General features: G+C 40.2%; 1 protein-coding gene across 1 annotated transcript; it reads right to left on the bottom strand.

The window, feature by feature from the left end:
• Positions 1–962: 962 nt before the first annotated feature.
• LOC134310086 (myosin light chain kinase, smooth muscle-like) lies at positions 963–15,317 on the bottom strand. The gene is made up of 13 exons (XM_062991603.1): positions 15,146–15,317; positions 10,902–11,029; positions 10,181–10,337; positions 9,741–10,052; positions 9,538–9,634; positions 8,739–8,942; positions 7,206–7,423; positions 4,806–4,929; positions 4,531–4,680; positions 3,461–3,581; positions 2,496–2,611; positions 2,285–2,415; positions 963–1,432 (listed from the first exon to the last, which is right to left on the bottom strand). Exons 1-13 carry the CDS (start codon positions 15,315–15,317, stop codon positions 1,227–1,229), a joined length of 2,136 nt encoding a protein of 711 aa, XP_062847673.1. The 3' UTR covers positions 963–1,226.
• Positions 15,318–16,011: the final 694 nt, after the last annotated feature.

A 16,011-nucleotide genomic window follows, 5' to 3' on the forward strand; every position in this document is an offset into this window, starting at 1 on the left:
CTGGCACCCACGTAAAGGTGTGTTCCTGTATTATGCCAAGTGTTTCTTGGTATGCTCTGGGCCCAACATGACCTTGGTCACGACAAGCAACTAGTTACAATTTTTTAATGTGTTTTTGATAACTGCTACAGTTTACCAAACGTTACCTGATTAATGCCAAGTTCACACTACATGACTTGATCTCTTGTAATCGGGAGTGGTTAAGTGGTTGTGGTTCACACTAAACGACTGATTGGCGATAGGGGGGCACACACTTCACGCTGGGTCACCAGGAGGAATCTCGGACGAGTCTGTCTGGTCTCACAAACTACAATTTGTCACAAAAACACATGTGAGAACTGACAAGGGGTTTAGTGATACCATGTCTAAAAATGCACGCCAGCAAGAAGTGAGCGATCAAAGTTGTTTGAACGCTGATGTGCAGCAAATGAATCTGGGTGAAGTAGTGGGTTTGGCTGCACGGCCAGCAGGGATGGTCTGTTCTGCAGAGAGTTGGAAGTCAAATATTTTTTGCAATGCAACGTTGATATTATGGTTTGGCATGGAAGTCACAAATACTGTAAAGCTTGTGTGCAAATGTATTCCGATATAAACTATATTATGCCTCAGTTACACATATTTACACTCCTCCCCCCAGGTTTCCCTTCTGTATCTTGCATTCACAACAGTTACAACCTGATCGCAACACCCTTTACACTACACGGTTTTGAGTTGTTGAACAGTTCACGCATAGCGATTGAGAGCCGATTTCCGAGCCCCAAGCAAACGCAGAGTTGCCACATCTAGCGGCGACCTGTTGGCGAGCGAAAATCAGGGCAAAAATCATGTGTGAAGTAAGCATAAGTGAACAGCATGCAGCTGATGTTGAAAATGAGCACATCTGGTTCTTGCCATCAATGCCAACAATACTCATCATCTTGTTGCAGAAGGAAGAACAAGACTGATTAATTGTTATACTTTTATTTATTTTACACTGCTATAGGTACATATTCGTATGGTAAATAAAGGTTAAATACATATAAAACATGTCATTTCTAGCTTATCATCCATGATTAGTTAATAACATTACATGCAATAAAGGGAAAACCGTATTGTAATTAATGTAAAATACCACTTAGAAACAACCGTGCATTAAAGTGCCTTTTTTGGTCGTTTTTGATTCGTGACTATAACGAAGTATAAATTATTTGTTTACACATACATTTTGCGGACCAAATCCTCTGCATCTATATGGCCACAGTGAGCCTGGCCGTACACGATGCCTGGCCCAGTTGGTTGGAGGCTCGGCACTCGTATATTCCAGAATCTTCCGGTTGAACCTGAGCAAGGGTGAGCGTGCACAGTCCATCCTGTTTGTATTCAATCTGCACACGATTGTTTTTCTCCAGGGGCTCGTTACCAAGCATCCATACCACTTCTGGGTCGGGGTAACCTACAGAAAAACAAGTGTACGTATCATTCTTGCACCTCTACTATGGAATAGCAGAGGTATGATTGATTATAGGGCCATGCTTTACACAAATTAACCCATACCGAGTAGAATCATTGCAGGGAAGGGGGGCTTGGTGATCTTACAGAAGTACTAAACTTTGTAAGAGTCATCTTTATTAACTAGATCTTCAAGACAGTCTAGATTGTTTTATAAGGTAATTTAACTTTCTGGCTTGTTCTCCTTAATCCTTGTTAGTAATTGTGATTGACTGCAGCCAGCGACTTCTCTGAGCCCATATGAATCGGGCTAGTTCGACTGCACCCTTTGGATAAAGCAACAAGCATCCAAATGGTAAGTCCAGAAAAGTCTGTACTAATCTCAGATAGTAGTTAGGGTTGTCACAAACAGTTTCCAAACTACTTCAGCACCCCAAATCACCCATACAAACTATTGTTTATACGTATATAGAAACAGTGGTCGGTTTGCCAAGATTGGTTGGAAGCCCATATGATAGCAAGTTCTACAACAGTTCTATCTTGCTTCATGAATGCATGTAGAACTGTGGTGTTCAACCTTTTTTTAAGCTGCTGCCCCCATTTTAACTCACCACAACACCACCCCCAGCAGTACGTTGCTGTATGAGTACATCTTCCACAGAATGTTAGCTGATCAACAACCCATTCAAGAGTAATATTAAAACGGAAACTTGTCACAATAAATGCAATGCTAAATGTTCACAATGCAAAAAACTTAATTATTTAGTAATATTTATCTGCTTAGAACTCCATATTAATCTGCATCTTAGGTCCCAACCCCAAGGTTAAAAACTGCTAATGAGGCATCTCTCATTACCTTCTACAGTGCATGCCATGTGCACCGTAGCACCACACGGCTCAGTCAGCTCATGAAGGGCTTTTGGAAAATTTGGCTTGCTCCTCAGCTGCTGCTCCAGAGACAACACGGCTTGTTCAGCCTCTTTTCCCAGTCCAGTGTCTAACAGAGGGGGAAACAACAGGTTCTGCTTTTGCTTTATATTAAATGTGGCCTATTTTTGTAATGTGTGCATCGTGTGTGTGTGTTTGTGTTACCTTTCATGTGGCTGGCAGGAGAGTCCAAGCCATCTGATTTATGTGAGAGATGGGTCATCCTCTTCAGTGCCAGAACAGCTTTACCAGTTTTCTACAACACACGCACAAACGCACAGTGTTTTTTTCCTTACATGGTTTATAAATAGGAAATAACTGCTTTACCAGTGAATTTATTTATTTTATTAATATATGAACAACGAGCAGTCAACCCAAATGGGTAAATCTACCTACTAACCACCACAGAGAGAGGACCAACCAATCACAAGTCAACCACCTTTTACAAAGTTCATGGGAGTGTGGTGGTTACATAGTGAAAGTCCAGAATCTGGATGTCTGGGGTCTTTTTTTAAATGGTTGTTCATTAGGATTTTAACGTCATGTTTTACACTTTGGTCACATTCATGACAGGAACGGTAGTTACTCATTACACAAGGTTATATCAGACACAGTCCTGCACAATTTTGTATCTCCAATTCACCTCACTTGCATGTCTTTGGACTGTGGGAGGAAACCGGAGCACCCGGAGGAAACCCACGCAGACATGCAAACTCCACACAAAAAGGACCCGGACCACCCCACCTGGGGATCGAACCCAGGACCTTCTTGTTGTGAGGCGACAGTGCTACCCACCGTGCCGCCCTTTCAAATGGTAGTACTGTAGATTCATCTTACGTGGTTAATGGCAGGGCAGTTGATTAATGTGTGTATAAAGTAATAAAATACTTTAAGTGAAGCATTTCATGATTGGCAAGACAGTGCGTTTTCTTCTATTAACAGATGTCTGTGTGCTAAGATTGACTGGCCAACTGGCATATTGTGGAGATTGCGAAATTCCCTCCTGTTCATATATGGTGACATTTTAAAATACACTGTACTATTTATTTTAAAGTTACTAAAGTTACATTTTTGATCATTTACTTTATTGCTGCCACAGACCCACCTGCCACCTTTGCCTGGCCAGAAACCGGCGCATCTTGTCCTTGTTTAGGGTTTTGGTGACTCGTGGAGAGGTTGAAGCCATCCATGGGTGAGCTAAAGCCTGATCACATGACATCCTGGATCTAATTGTGAGACAAATAGAAGCCGAAAGAGGAAAGTAATTAAAACGGCTCATTGTTTACTACTAGAAAACTAGCGAACGACAATAAATTCCAAATTGTCAAGGATACCAAGAGTTGACAAGAGTTGAGTTTTCTCTTTTTGTACATTTTTCATCTAGTATTAATAGCAGGCTCTAGACAATAACTTTAGCTGCCATTACTATCAAAGAGCACCTAAGGCTTAATATTTTTATTACGAGGGTTCTTCAAAAAGTTTCCACATTTTTTAAACTCTATTAAATAAGAATTTCAAAAACAAATGACATCACTTTTCTACATAGTCACCTTCTGATGCACTGTTTAAATGCAATCAGCAAAAAATGTTTTTGGTTGAGTGTGTAGCCACTGATGCACCGCTGCTTGCACATCACATGAAAATCTTTTCCCCCTTAAAGCTTCTTTAAGCATCCAAAAAGATGGAAATCAGATGGTGCTAAACCCGGACTCTCCGACACAACCAATTACTACTCCTCCCACCCTCACCGTTCCCAACCAAAATATAAAAGTGTGGAAACTTTTTGAAGATCCTTTGTATTACTTAGTTATTTAAATGTAGGATAAGTTTTCAAAATATCTTAGCCAAACTGCTACCAGCAGAAAATTCTATATAAATGACTTATTTTTGTACAAATCATCAGTGTCATCCACCACCATATTAAAGAAAGAAATGTGGCTGAACCCCTCCCAGGTGTAAAATGCATGATTACAGACAGATGCTAGGTTAAGATGGACTGGCAACCTGTCCAGTGTAATTCCTGCCTTTTTGGCTGATCGATGGCACCCGCACAGAAACAGAAAACCATCCTCCAGGAGATCAGCAGTGATTGGGTAATCAGATAGGACTAAATCGGAAGGAAAGTTGAGGGAAATGCTAGGCTTAAATGGTAAAGTGCAAAAACATCTGCATAACCTTTTTTCCTTTTTTAGCAGTTTGGAGATAAAGTCTTTGGCCTCATCAGTAATGTCGTCAAACTCTGGATCAAACTCCCAAGACGCAGCAGTGACGAGGGCCAAAGTCTCAGCATCGTTGCTTCCCTGAAACGGCGACTCGCCACTCAGTCTAGAAGAGAAACAAAAGACCATAATTAAATTTGCAGTACTGGGAGCCATGCAGTCACAACGTTATAACAGATCACATGTGGGTTGCCTGATGTAAAGTATGAAGAGCAAAGATACAGTACGTACAGGATGTAGCAGATCACCCCGATGCTCCACATATCGGTTGCTAGAGTCACTGGATCGAAGCTGATCACTTCTGGGGCAACAAACTCTGGTGTACCATGCATCACCATTAAAGGCTTTCCTGGCTCTGTGGAAAGCAGAAACCATTTAGTTTGCAGCATTGACTAATCTGATGTAAGCATTTAATCAGAAAGTATTATTTAATAGAATGTTTGTGAAACCGCAAGTAATTGTCCTTTGACAGGCAAGCCAGATGAGAAGTACAAGAAAAGTCACTTAAACAGTTGCAGCCATACCAGTCTCCTCTTTCTGGGGAGGCTTTTCACAAATGCAGTAAAATAGCATTTGTGAGGACAGGCACAAATGTTGGATTAAATGCCCTGGTCTGATTCATCCCGAACTTGTTCAACAGGGTTGAGGTTCACACCAATTACATCAAATTATGTCAAACTATGAGCTAATTCTCAGCCAACCCCACTTTTATCATTTCTGCCCTCTTTCTGAATTGCACCTGCTCCACTGGTAGCACACCAGTCCCAGATTATTACACCATCATCGTGCTGGGCGGCACGGTGGCTATGTGGGTAGCACTGTCGCCTCACAGCAAGAAGGTCCTGATTTCGATCCCCAAGTTGGGCAGTCGGGGTCCTTTCTGTGTGGAGTTTGCATGTTCTTCCCGTGTCCCATGGGTTTCCTCCGGGTGTTCCGGTTTCCTCCCACAGTCCAAAGACATGCAAGTGAGGTGAATTGGAAATACAAAATTGTCCATGACTGTTTGATATAACCTTGTGGACTGATGAACCTGTGTAATGAATAACTACCATTCCTGTCATGAATGTAACCAAAGTGTAAAACATGATGTTAAAATTCTAATAAACAAACAAACCAACAAACAAACATCATGCTTGACAGTAGGTACAGTGTTGTTGGGTTTGAATATGTTTCACTAAAATAATGGCCAAATAATAATCTCTGTTTTATGTGACTTCTTTAAAAGATTATTTGCCCACATCACAAAAGTCAAGCAGCTTCTAATAAATGGTTCTTCATGGTACATCTAACTATCTGGACAATTTCCTTACGTGCCAGTTTGTGTTTTGCTTCCAGCCCTTGGCAAAGAGACCAGCATTTATGCTCAGAAGTTGTCTAAAAATTGCCCTAATGACATTCCAGATTTGTTGATCTCGACCAAGCTGATCTATTCATAGCTTAGTGAATTTTCCAATGTTATTGGAAGTCTAATGGGTGCAGTCAAACTAGACCTGTTTATTCAGGCAAAGGGGCTGTAGACTATCATAAACACTACTGAGGATTTAGGACAACATGTAAATATCATGCATCCCTTTTGCAAACCCCGGACTAACACAAAGACTTCCAAACATCTCATATCAGTGGGAACTGCCTCTTCCTGTTTAGTCAGATCTACAGTATATCAGATGTTTTGCTCCGTCTTGCTGTTAAACCCTCTTTAGATGGGCAACAATAAAACTCAGGCTGCACATACATTATTCATGCATTAGTTCACTACTACTTGTGGACACCCAAACATATGTGCTTTCTAATTATCTAATTCCAAACCCATAGGTGTATGTTCTTAGAAAATATATAAATAAATTTTTCTTAACTGTTTCCACAGTGCTGGTACAGCATTGGGTTTTGTGGATGCTTGGTGTAGAACACCTGCAAACATCAAGCTAGCAATGATGCCGTAGTGTAGTGTAGAACATGCTTTGCAGCCTTCGTACCAGTCTCTACACCTGTAATAGACTTCATGTGCACAGAGTCATGTACTGAGTCCTTGGTTTGGACAACTACAAAGCTGCTTTTATAGCATTTAATGCATCTGAAATTCAGTGCCACGCCTACTAACCGGTGACCATAACTGATCAAAATTAAAGCAAAACGGATGTAGTCACATTATTAGTCATAGTGACAGTTCCTTTACATTGGGGATAAACTGACTACATACACTCTACTTTTTATGGCAAAATGTAGATACCCCTCCCAATTATTGAGTTCATGTTTCAGTCACACCCATTGCTAACAAACCAACTTTATAAAAATGTTATCCTTATTTGTTCCAGCATGAATGTCCCAAGTGCACAACATAAGGTCCATAAAGACATACTGTAGTTGACAGGTTTGACACAGAGGAACTTAGAAGACTACACAGAGCCCTAACACCTTATTTAATAGAGAAGGTCTGGCTTGCTTTGGACCTTAAAATTCAACATTAGTAGCTGACCTCACAGTGCTTTTTGACCCAACAATCTTGTGTAATGCCCTCCAAGAAGAGTGAATAGCCACAAAAATAGAACAGAGGCAACAACTCACAGTAAGGTGTCAAGATACTCTAAGAAGATCTGTATAGTGCGTCATTTCATTCAGAACTTAAACACTCACCTATTTTTTTAGCCAGGCCGAAGTCAATAATCTTAATAAGTGTCGATGTTGTGTTGAGGCACACTATGTTCTCTGGTTTCAGGTCAAGATGGATGATGTTTTTGTGATGAAGGTACTGGATGCCCTCTAGAATCTGCTGCATGTAATTCACGCTGTTTGGTTCTGTGTGTTCAAAATTGTCATCCACAATGCGCTGAAACAGCTCACCGCCAGCAATGCTGCAACAGAAACAGTACACAGGTTATGATTTGATCAGATGCCATGTTGGCTCTTTTCCACCAATTAGTCACATTCGACATTAATCGACAAGCTTATGGACCACATCTAGTAGGATTCACATATTTAAACAGGGTTAGGGGTTACATTTTGCCTGACTTGGCCTTCCAGTTAGCATTTTGGATCAGTGCCTTGCTGAAACATGCAACTCTAAACTTCCAGGATTCAATAATGTTTCCTATTAATCCTATTCAGTTTTTGTAATGCAACAGTTACATAAAAACGGCACTTAAGCATCACACTACCAACACCATGCTTCACAGTATGTACAGTGTGGTTAGGGGTTGAATCTCTCACCTTTTCTACATCAAACACATTTCTTATCGTTATGGCCAAATAACTCAATCTAATGATAAAACTTTTCCTCAGAATTATTTTTGTCCATGTAATCAGCATCAAACTTCAGTCAAGCCTTAAGATGTTGACACAAACCAGTTTTCTAATCATATCTGACCTTTTTTTTTTTAATGCATTTTCTTCCTTTTTCTCCCTTTTTTAGCGCGTCCAATTGCCCGATTGCATCATACTTCCTCTCCACCAATGCCGATCCCTGCTCTGATTGAGAACGAAGCTAACCCACGCCCCCTCTGACACATGGTAAGCATGCTGTATGCATCTCATCACCTACACTTTGACGAGTGCAGTGCAGCTCAGCGTTGTGTACGGAGAGACACACCCTGAGAGCACTCTTTTCTCATCTCTCTGCAGGCGCCATCAATCAGCCAGCAGAGGTCATAATTGCACCAGTCATGGGAGACAGACCCCATCCGGCTTAGTCCCGCCTATATCTGAACAACAGGCCAATCGTTGTTCATGTGGCCGCTATGAGATTCGATACATCATAGATTCGATATGATGTTTTCGAGATCCCAGCTCTGGTTCCAGCGTGTCTTTTTTTTACCGCTGCGCCACCCGAGCGGCCCATCATTTATTTTCTTATAGTTGACAATAACCCTTGCTCTCTTGTCAACCAGGCCTGGACTAAAATGAACCATCCTAAATAACTAAAATAAGACAATGTTTATGTATCTTTAACCCAAGGCATCTAAATCAAAATGTACACTTAAGTCTTTGTAAATCTATGATATGATAGGCTAAACAACATGTCAAATACAGTTATTTACATAAGGTTAAGCTTTGCTGCACTGCAATCATAATGTAACACAGACGCAACAAAGCATTCAGGTAAAATATATTGAACACATGCTTCATGTCTGCTAAGCATACTAAAATGTATATAATAAAAATTCCACTCACTACTCCATAATCAAGGCGATCTCAGAGCGACTGTCGAAGGCACCCAGACACTGAACAAGTTTAGGATGGTGCAGCTCCCTCATAAGCTCAATCTCTTTTCGAGCAGCATCTTTCTCTTTAGATCCGATTGCTCGGTAGAACTTTCCAGCACATACACGTCCGGTCTCTTTATGGGTCAGTCGAAACACCTGCCCAAACTTGCCTCTGAATAAAAATTTAAAAAATAAATTAAAAAAAAACATGAATTTAGGTTTAAAAGGTTAGAAAAAGTTATATTATGATAACCATAGAACCATATAGCTACCTATGTGGACAGCCCTCATATAATAAGGTTTCATTGTTTCTGCCACACCTATTGCTATTAGGTGCATAAAATAATGTACATAAAATAAACTGCATACAGTGCACATTGGGAACAGTTTGGAAAACGCCCTTTCCTGTTCCAGCATGACTGTGCTCCTAATACAAAGCGAGGTTTGATGCAGTAACTCCACTGGACTGCACTAAGGCCGAGCTCAACCCTATTGAACAACTCTGGCATGAATTAGAATGCTGACTGCGAGCCAGACCTCCTCATCAAACACAAGTGCCTGGCCTTACAAATACTCTTAAATGAATGAGCACAATTATCCACAGATGCACTTTAATCTTGAGGAAAGCCTTCCCAGGAGAGAAGCATCTGTTGTAGCTGCAAAGGTGAGCCAACTCCATATTAATGGCTATTATTTTCAAACAGGATGTCCTCATACTTTTGGCCATAGAGCGCTTCATTGATTTCATGACGTAAGCAGGTACTTACACTCCTAATTTTTCATGGATGTTGTAGAGATCTTTGACCTTGTGTGTAGTGTCAGTGACCACATCTGCACATGGCAAGGACTCTTCTTGTGGCTCCCCTTCAAAATAAGCATTAAAGTAGAAGTTAAAAGTTTACACACACTTAAGACAAATCAATGTGTTTTGTAAAACAGCCGATCTGAATGCAAATGTGTTTTCATTTACCTGCTGTTTCCATTCTGATGCTGTGAGTCTCCTCACTGGGTTCGCTAACCCCCATGGCGTTGCAGGCTCGTACACGGAAGCGGTACTCCCCCTGTGGGTGAAGGCCTGAGCACACCCGATACGTTGTGTCCTTACACTGAGAAGTGAGTACACTCCAGTCCCCTGAATTAGACGTTTCCAGGCTCTGCATTTCTACCACATAGTCTGTGACCTGTGAACCACCATCGTAAGTAGGACCGTACCAGGACAGGACTAAAGAATCAGGAGTCAGCTGAGACACGAACGGACAAGAAGCTGGTCGCTCAGGTCGATCTGAAGAAATGAAAGAGAGGTCTGGTTTTAATGTTTAGCAAGCATACCTATTCAGAGACTAGGATTTGCTGGGCTGGGGGGAATCAATCATGTTTAGATAATCGAGATAATGGAAGAAGATTTCGCACCCAAGATGCCGAGAATGATTGTGTGCTGATTGGTGCCTCGTCGATTTCGCACAAAGATTGTGTAGCTTCCAGCATCCACTGGAAGCACCTCAGAGATGATCAATATACTGCTGCTGCTGTTGTTTTCTATACAAGTGCGCTCTCCATCCACCACAACCTATAGAGATGGGAATAAAGGGAAACCGAGTGAAAGAATGTCACCCAAAAACAAAGGATGGGCTTCTTTAGACAAGTCAAGATTTCATTATTCATACTGGGTACATAGAGGGTTCTTCTAGTTCTTAGAAGTAAATAAAACACAGTATTAAATTAAATTTTGCAAACTCTTCGAGTGTTACTGTCTCCTATCACCAATAGGTGGGAGCAGCATCTTGTTGTAGGGGGAAAAAAAAGTTTAGTTTTCACACTGATTTTCCATTATATAGTTACTCTATTTTAAATCCTCCCTCCCCCGTCGGTCCGGGAAATTATATCTTATATGAAACCGAGCCGTGGTGAAAAAAGTTTGGGGACCGCTGGTACAGAAGACAACCAGCAGAGGAAACTCTTGTAAAAGTGCAGTTCATTCCTTCCCCACATCTATTAATCTTATGGTTTCTAATAGCTCAAACACATTTCTATAAAAAATCCCAGGTGCCATGTTAGTTCAGATTTTTTTTAATACATTAAAAAGGTACACAGTAGTTACAAAATAACAAAATAACAATGATCCATTCCAGACCTTCTTTCTGTTGTGGATCCAGCAGGATGCTGTAGGTCCCGAGCTAATAAAGGAACAGTGGAGTCGTGCCGTCTCCCCAACACGCACCTGCACCTTTTCCGGAGGATCCAGGAACTTGACCAAAGAGCCTAAGATAAAAAAAAAAAAATGAGTAATTGAGTGGAAGGAAGGAGGGAAGGAAACGTTGCTTCCAGTCAGATTACTAAAGCATGATTCCAGCTTGTACTGAACTGGCTTTAGAACACTCACTGAAGGAATGTAGAGTATGAACATTAAAAAACGCAAACAATCAAGTAGCGCAAAAACAACAACCACACAATTTCACAACGGTCAACAAATTTATATTTACATTGCAGTGCTAGTAAATTACTTAGTGAAGCCAACTTACTATACAAACCTGAAGAGTGAAAAAAAAAAAAAAAAAAAGTACATGCTCAAATTATAAAATTCTGTCATGGTCAAATAACAAAACAGCCTCACAGACTAGCATTAAAAAAATTTTGCGTTAATGCAATGCACACTTTTTTTAAAAAGCAGCAAAGGAAGTTCACACATGCCCTCACACATGTACAAGTGTTAACATGAGGCAGATTTTCTGCAAACAAGAGCTTACACACCAGTCTTGACATCTATGCAATGTTCAGCTTTATAAGTCACTGCATCACATTCATGTGGTCATTACTGGTTGCTGAAATGCTGAGAATTAAATGGCCTGAAAGCATCTGATAAGATAAAGCCCCAAGTTTTTATGTTATACGTTATAATTAAATGCACACGTATTAATAGTATTAGCAATATTTTACTCCTATATCTTTCTTATCAGCTACAATGTAAGAGCAAAAGTATGTGGACAACCCTTCTAATTGTTGTCCATATGTTCTCAGGTCATCCACTGCTAATATGTATAAAATCAACAATTTAGATTAAATGATATGCATTATGAGATCAGTTTGTGGAAGGCCCTTTCTTGGTTCAACATGAACACACCTCTGTTCACAAAGCCATAAGAAGGTTTGAACAGTTTGGTGTGAAGGAACTCCAGTGGACAGCCTGCACTTTTTGGAACAGCTTTCCACAGTAATTTGGAGGGTATCTACAGGAGTATCTTTTGTGCCTATTCAGTAAAAAAAAATGCATTTGTTGGGTCAAGCACTGATGAAGGACAAGAAGGCTAGCCATCATTCAACATTCCAGTTCATTCCATACCACCAAACTTCTCATATATACACAGATCAGCCATAACATTAAAACCACCACCTTGTTTCTACACACTTTGTCCATTTTATTGGCTTCACTTACCATATAGAAGCACTTTGTAGTACTACAATTACTGACTGTAATCCATCTGTTTCTCTGCATGCTTTGTTAGCCACCTTTCATGCTGTTCTTCAAGGATCAGGACTCTCCCAGGACCACCACAGAGCAGGTATTATTTGGGTGGTGAATCATTCTCAGCACTTCAGTGACACTGACATGGTGGTGGTGTGTTAGTGTGTGTTGTGCTGGTATGAGTGGATAAGACAGCAAAACTGCTGGAGTTTTTAAACACCTCACTGTCCCTGCTGAAATAATCTCACCTCAGTCACTGCTGGAATAGTCCACCAACCAAAAATATATCCAGCCAACAGCACCCCGTAGGCAGCGTCCTGTGACCACTGACGAAGGCGTAAAAGATGACCAACTCAAACAGCAGCAATAGATGAGCTATCGTCTCTGACTTTAGATCTACAAGGTGGACCAACCAGGTAGGAGTGTCTAATTATAAACTCCAGCAGCACTGCTGTGTCTGATCCATTCATACTAGCACAACACACATTAACAAACCACCACCATGTCCGTGTCACTGCAGTGCTGAGAATAATTGACCATCTAAATAATACCTACTCTGTGGTGGTCCTGACCATTGAAGAACAGGGTGAAAGCAGGTTAAAAAAGGTATGTAGAGAAACAGATAGACTACAGTCAGTAGAAGTACAAAGTGCTTCTACAGTATATGGTAAGTGGAGCTGATCAAATGGACAGTGAGTGTAGAAACAAGTATATATATATATTTATATGGAATATATATGGAATATAGATAGACACATAGATAGACAGATAGACAGATAGATAGATAGACAGACAGACAGACACAGAACTTCTACAGTAAAGCAAGCAGTTTACAAGCATCTGTGGCTGTGGTGTCCCAAGTCATGTCACAACCATTACCGTTGTGACGTTTTTATTATTTAGAACATTGTCTGTGGTTTAAGATGTAATCTTGCCAGTAAACATGGGGGTGGGGGGTGTCTCCACCAGCAAAAAACAAACATCTATGCTTTTCCAGTATATGTGTTTTATCCAACATTACACAACGGTGACAAATATTACAATAGCTCAGTATATACTGAAAGACCAAACACTCACCTGTTCCACTGCAGCTTCTTCTCTTAGGTAAGATGACTAACGTGTGTTAATCATAACGAACCAAACAGGTGAGAAAGCCAAGACAGGTACATATGTACCCTTAATGAGTCATGTGATCAGCATGGGCGGTTCTAATGGCTGCCGCTAAGCACTTCATTAAAAGGCTAATTAAGTTAGCAGAGTGGACCATTATCATTTACTTGCTACACATGGGTTTATGTTTAAGTTTAGACACTTTTAGCGTATTAACTTTTATATTTTGTTCATTTTCTAGGTAAAAAAATAAGTTAGCACATACTCTACAGGAAAAAACATCTTCACATTATTCAAATCTGACATTTTGAGAGGAATATGAAGCCTAAAATATGACATGCAAAATCTTCATTCATTGTTTTACCACCACTTTATCCTATTTAGGGTAATGTGGGTATGATTCACTGGGCTAAAGGTAGGAAACACCCTGTTAAGGTCACCAGTTCATCACAGGGCAAACACACACACACACACACACTTAAAGGCAATTTTAGGGGTAATTTAGGAGGAAATCTGACTGCAAGTCTTTGGACTGTGGGAAGAAATTGGCTCTTTCACATACAGAACATACAAACTCAACACAATAAAGGCCTGGACCGCTCCAACCCAGGACCTTCTTGCTGTGAGGTGACAGTGCTACCCACCAAACCACTGTGTGACATGCAAATGTTTAACACTTAATTTTTTTCCCCAGTATGGTTTAAATTCAATCTCCAATGACCAGCTATTATTTGGGTGGAGACCGTCCTCAGCCTGCAAGGATGATATTATGACAATGAACTGGCAGTGGGTGTTATACTGGTATTACTGGATCAGATGCAGCAGCATTAACGGGCTTCTTTATTAGGAACACATACCATGCTAGCACATATTGTATGTGTACAGTTCAAGCCTATAGCTAACATGTTCAATGTGTCTGGGTACTTTCGGGTACTTTACTGTAATTGGGAGGAAAACAGACATGAGAAGAACTCTCAGGGTTTGACTAGCAGTATGAATCAAAACAAGAGACACAGACTACCAACTGAGCTTTTGTTTCATTTTTATATTAATTTGGAAGTACCTATTTTGAAACTCTTTTAAAATGCATTTATAAGTCTTTGTGACCTGCCTATACACACAATAATTGCTCAATAATTAGAGCAGAAGATCTACTAGGTTGAAAATTGGCATGGCCTTAAAATTCATTGTCTGTAGATAGTGACGTCTCTGCTCATAAGAGCAGGGTTAGTTTGACTACACCTTTTAAAAAGTACTTGAAACTTTTGTTTCTTTTCAAAGCCCTATTTGTCCTCTAATACTTAGATTTTGGGTCTTATTTGTTGCATGTTTGTAGCTTTGTAAGCCCATGACAATGTGAAGCTCTGATTTTGATTTATAGCAGCTCAATCTCTGTATAACGTGACCATTCAGACAAATTTTATCTCAGCATTGGTTGACAGTTTGGTTTTTCTTTTGACCTTGGCAGAAAACCACTGTTCCATGTTCTTTGTTATGTGTGCAGTCGAGCTCTATTTACACTGGCACAGAAAAGTTACTTACTGTAGTTTATCCTAATCACATCACTAATGAGGAATAACTTTAGATATCCAATCTGCTGCTATGCCATATTCGTTACCCCCTTTACCCCATTATCAATGGAAAAATGACCCACCATTGAAAGTAATCATTCACATATTATTACATTAAAATGAATTAATAAAGATTGGAAAACTATGTGCAGTGGAGAATTTGTATCATATCATTTCCTAACAAAGTTACTCATACAGAATTTCACGACCAGCTCTAAAAAAGTTTTTACTAACCTTTACATGTGTCCACATCTGCCTTCTTGTCTTTCAGTGTTGGGCTTGTTGGCATCTTGTTCTCTGTCCCATTCATCCTACTTTGTGAAGTGTGTGATCCAGTTGATGGTTTAAGCTCCAGAGTAATAGCGGAGACGTAAGTCTTGTGTTGAGTACTTCCATTGCAGTCCATTTTCACAGACTGGTAGAGTTCACGGGGTGGTTGTAGACAAACTATAGAATGTTTCTCCCCCTTCCTGTTGTGTTTCCTCCTCAAGCTTGTTTCATTTTCGCCGGACTGTAAGTGGTGCGTTCTTTCATCTGGTTAAACGTCTCACTAATGTGACTTGGTAATGTCTCTCTTTCATCTTTAGTGGCCATTTGAGCAAGTAGGGAGTGTCATCAGTTGTGTATGTATGTGTGTGTGTGTGTGTGTTTGCACAAAATATATTAAAGGCTGAGGGAGCTTTTACATTTAAGAGATATAAGGTTTTCAATAGGACCAAATGGAAGAATGAAAACGTTCTTATTTTGAATAATGATCTATGTGATGATTTTAATCTGTTATGTGTAGACTTCGGTTGCAGGATAAGCAGAAGCTTCAAGCCACCCAAACACGCCTTGTGACCTCAAAGAGCCAGTGATTATCACATTACCAAATGTTGAGGAGCCGGTCAGGCCATGCTTAGGTTCTATTATTCTTCCATAATACAATCCAAACAAATAATGCACCACAGATGTGTATACACTGCCTATTTTGTTTGTCTACATTCTTTTTGTTACATTTTGTTAGTAAATTCTCAAATATCAAAGGCATTCAGGCCATCCAATGCAATGTCAGTGCTACAGTGATCGGCATACATTTAGCAATCAGCTATGATTTTAAC

Source organism: Trichomycterus rosablanca, chromosome 3 (assembly GCF_030014385.1).
Source record: "Trichomycterus rosablanca isolate fTriRos1 chromosome 3, fTriRos1.hap1, whole genome shotgun sequence".
In the NCBI taxonomy this organism is placed as follows: domain Eukaryota; kingdom Metazoa; phylum Chordata; class Actinopteri; order Siluriformes; family Trichomycteridae; genus Trichomycterus; species Trichomycterus rosablanca.

Bases quoted from the DNA above. Each gene is read 5' to 3' on its own strand.
- LOC134310086 (XM_062991603.1), bottom strand. From the start codon at position 15,317: ATGGACTGCAATGGAAGTACTCAACACAAGACTTACGTCTCCGCTATT. The intron at 11,030-15,145 runs GTTAGTAAAAAC...TTTTTATCTTAG, and splicing joins AGATGTGGACACATGTAAAG to GCTCTTTGGTCAAGTTCCTG. The intron at 2,612-3,460 runs GTGGGTCTGTGG...CGTGTGTTGTAG, and splicing joins TGGCCAGGCAAAGGTGGCAG to AAAACTGGTAAAGCTGTTCT.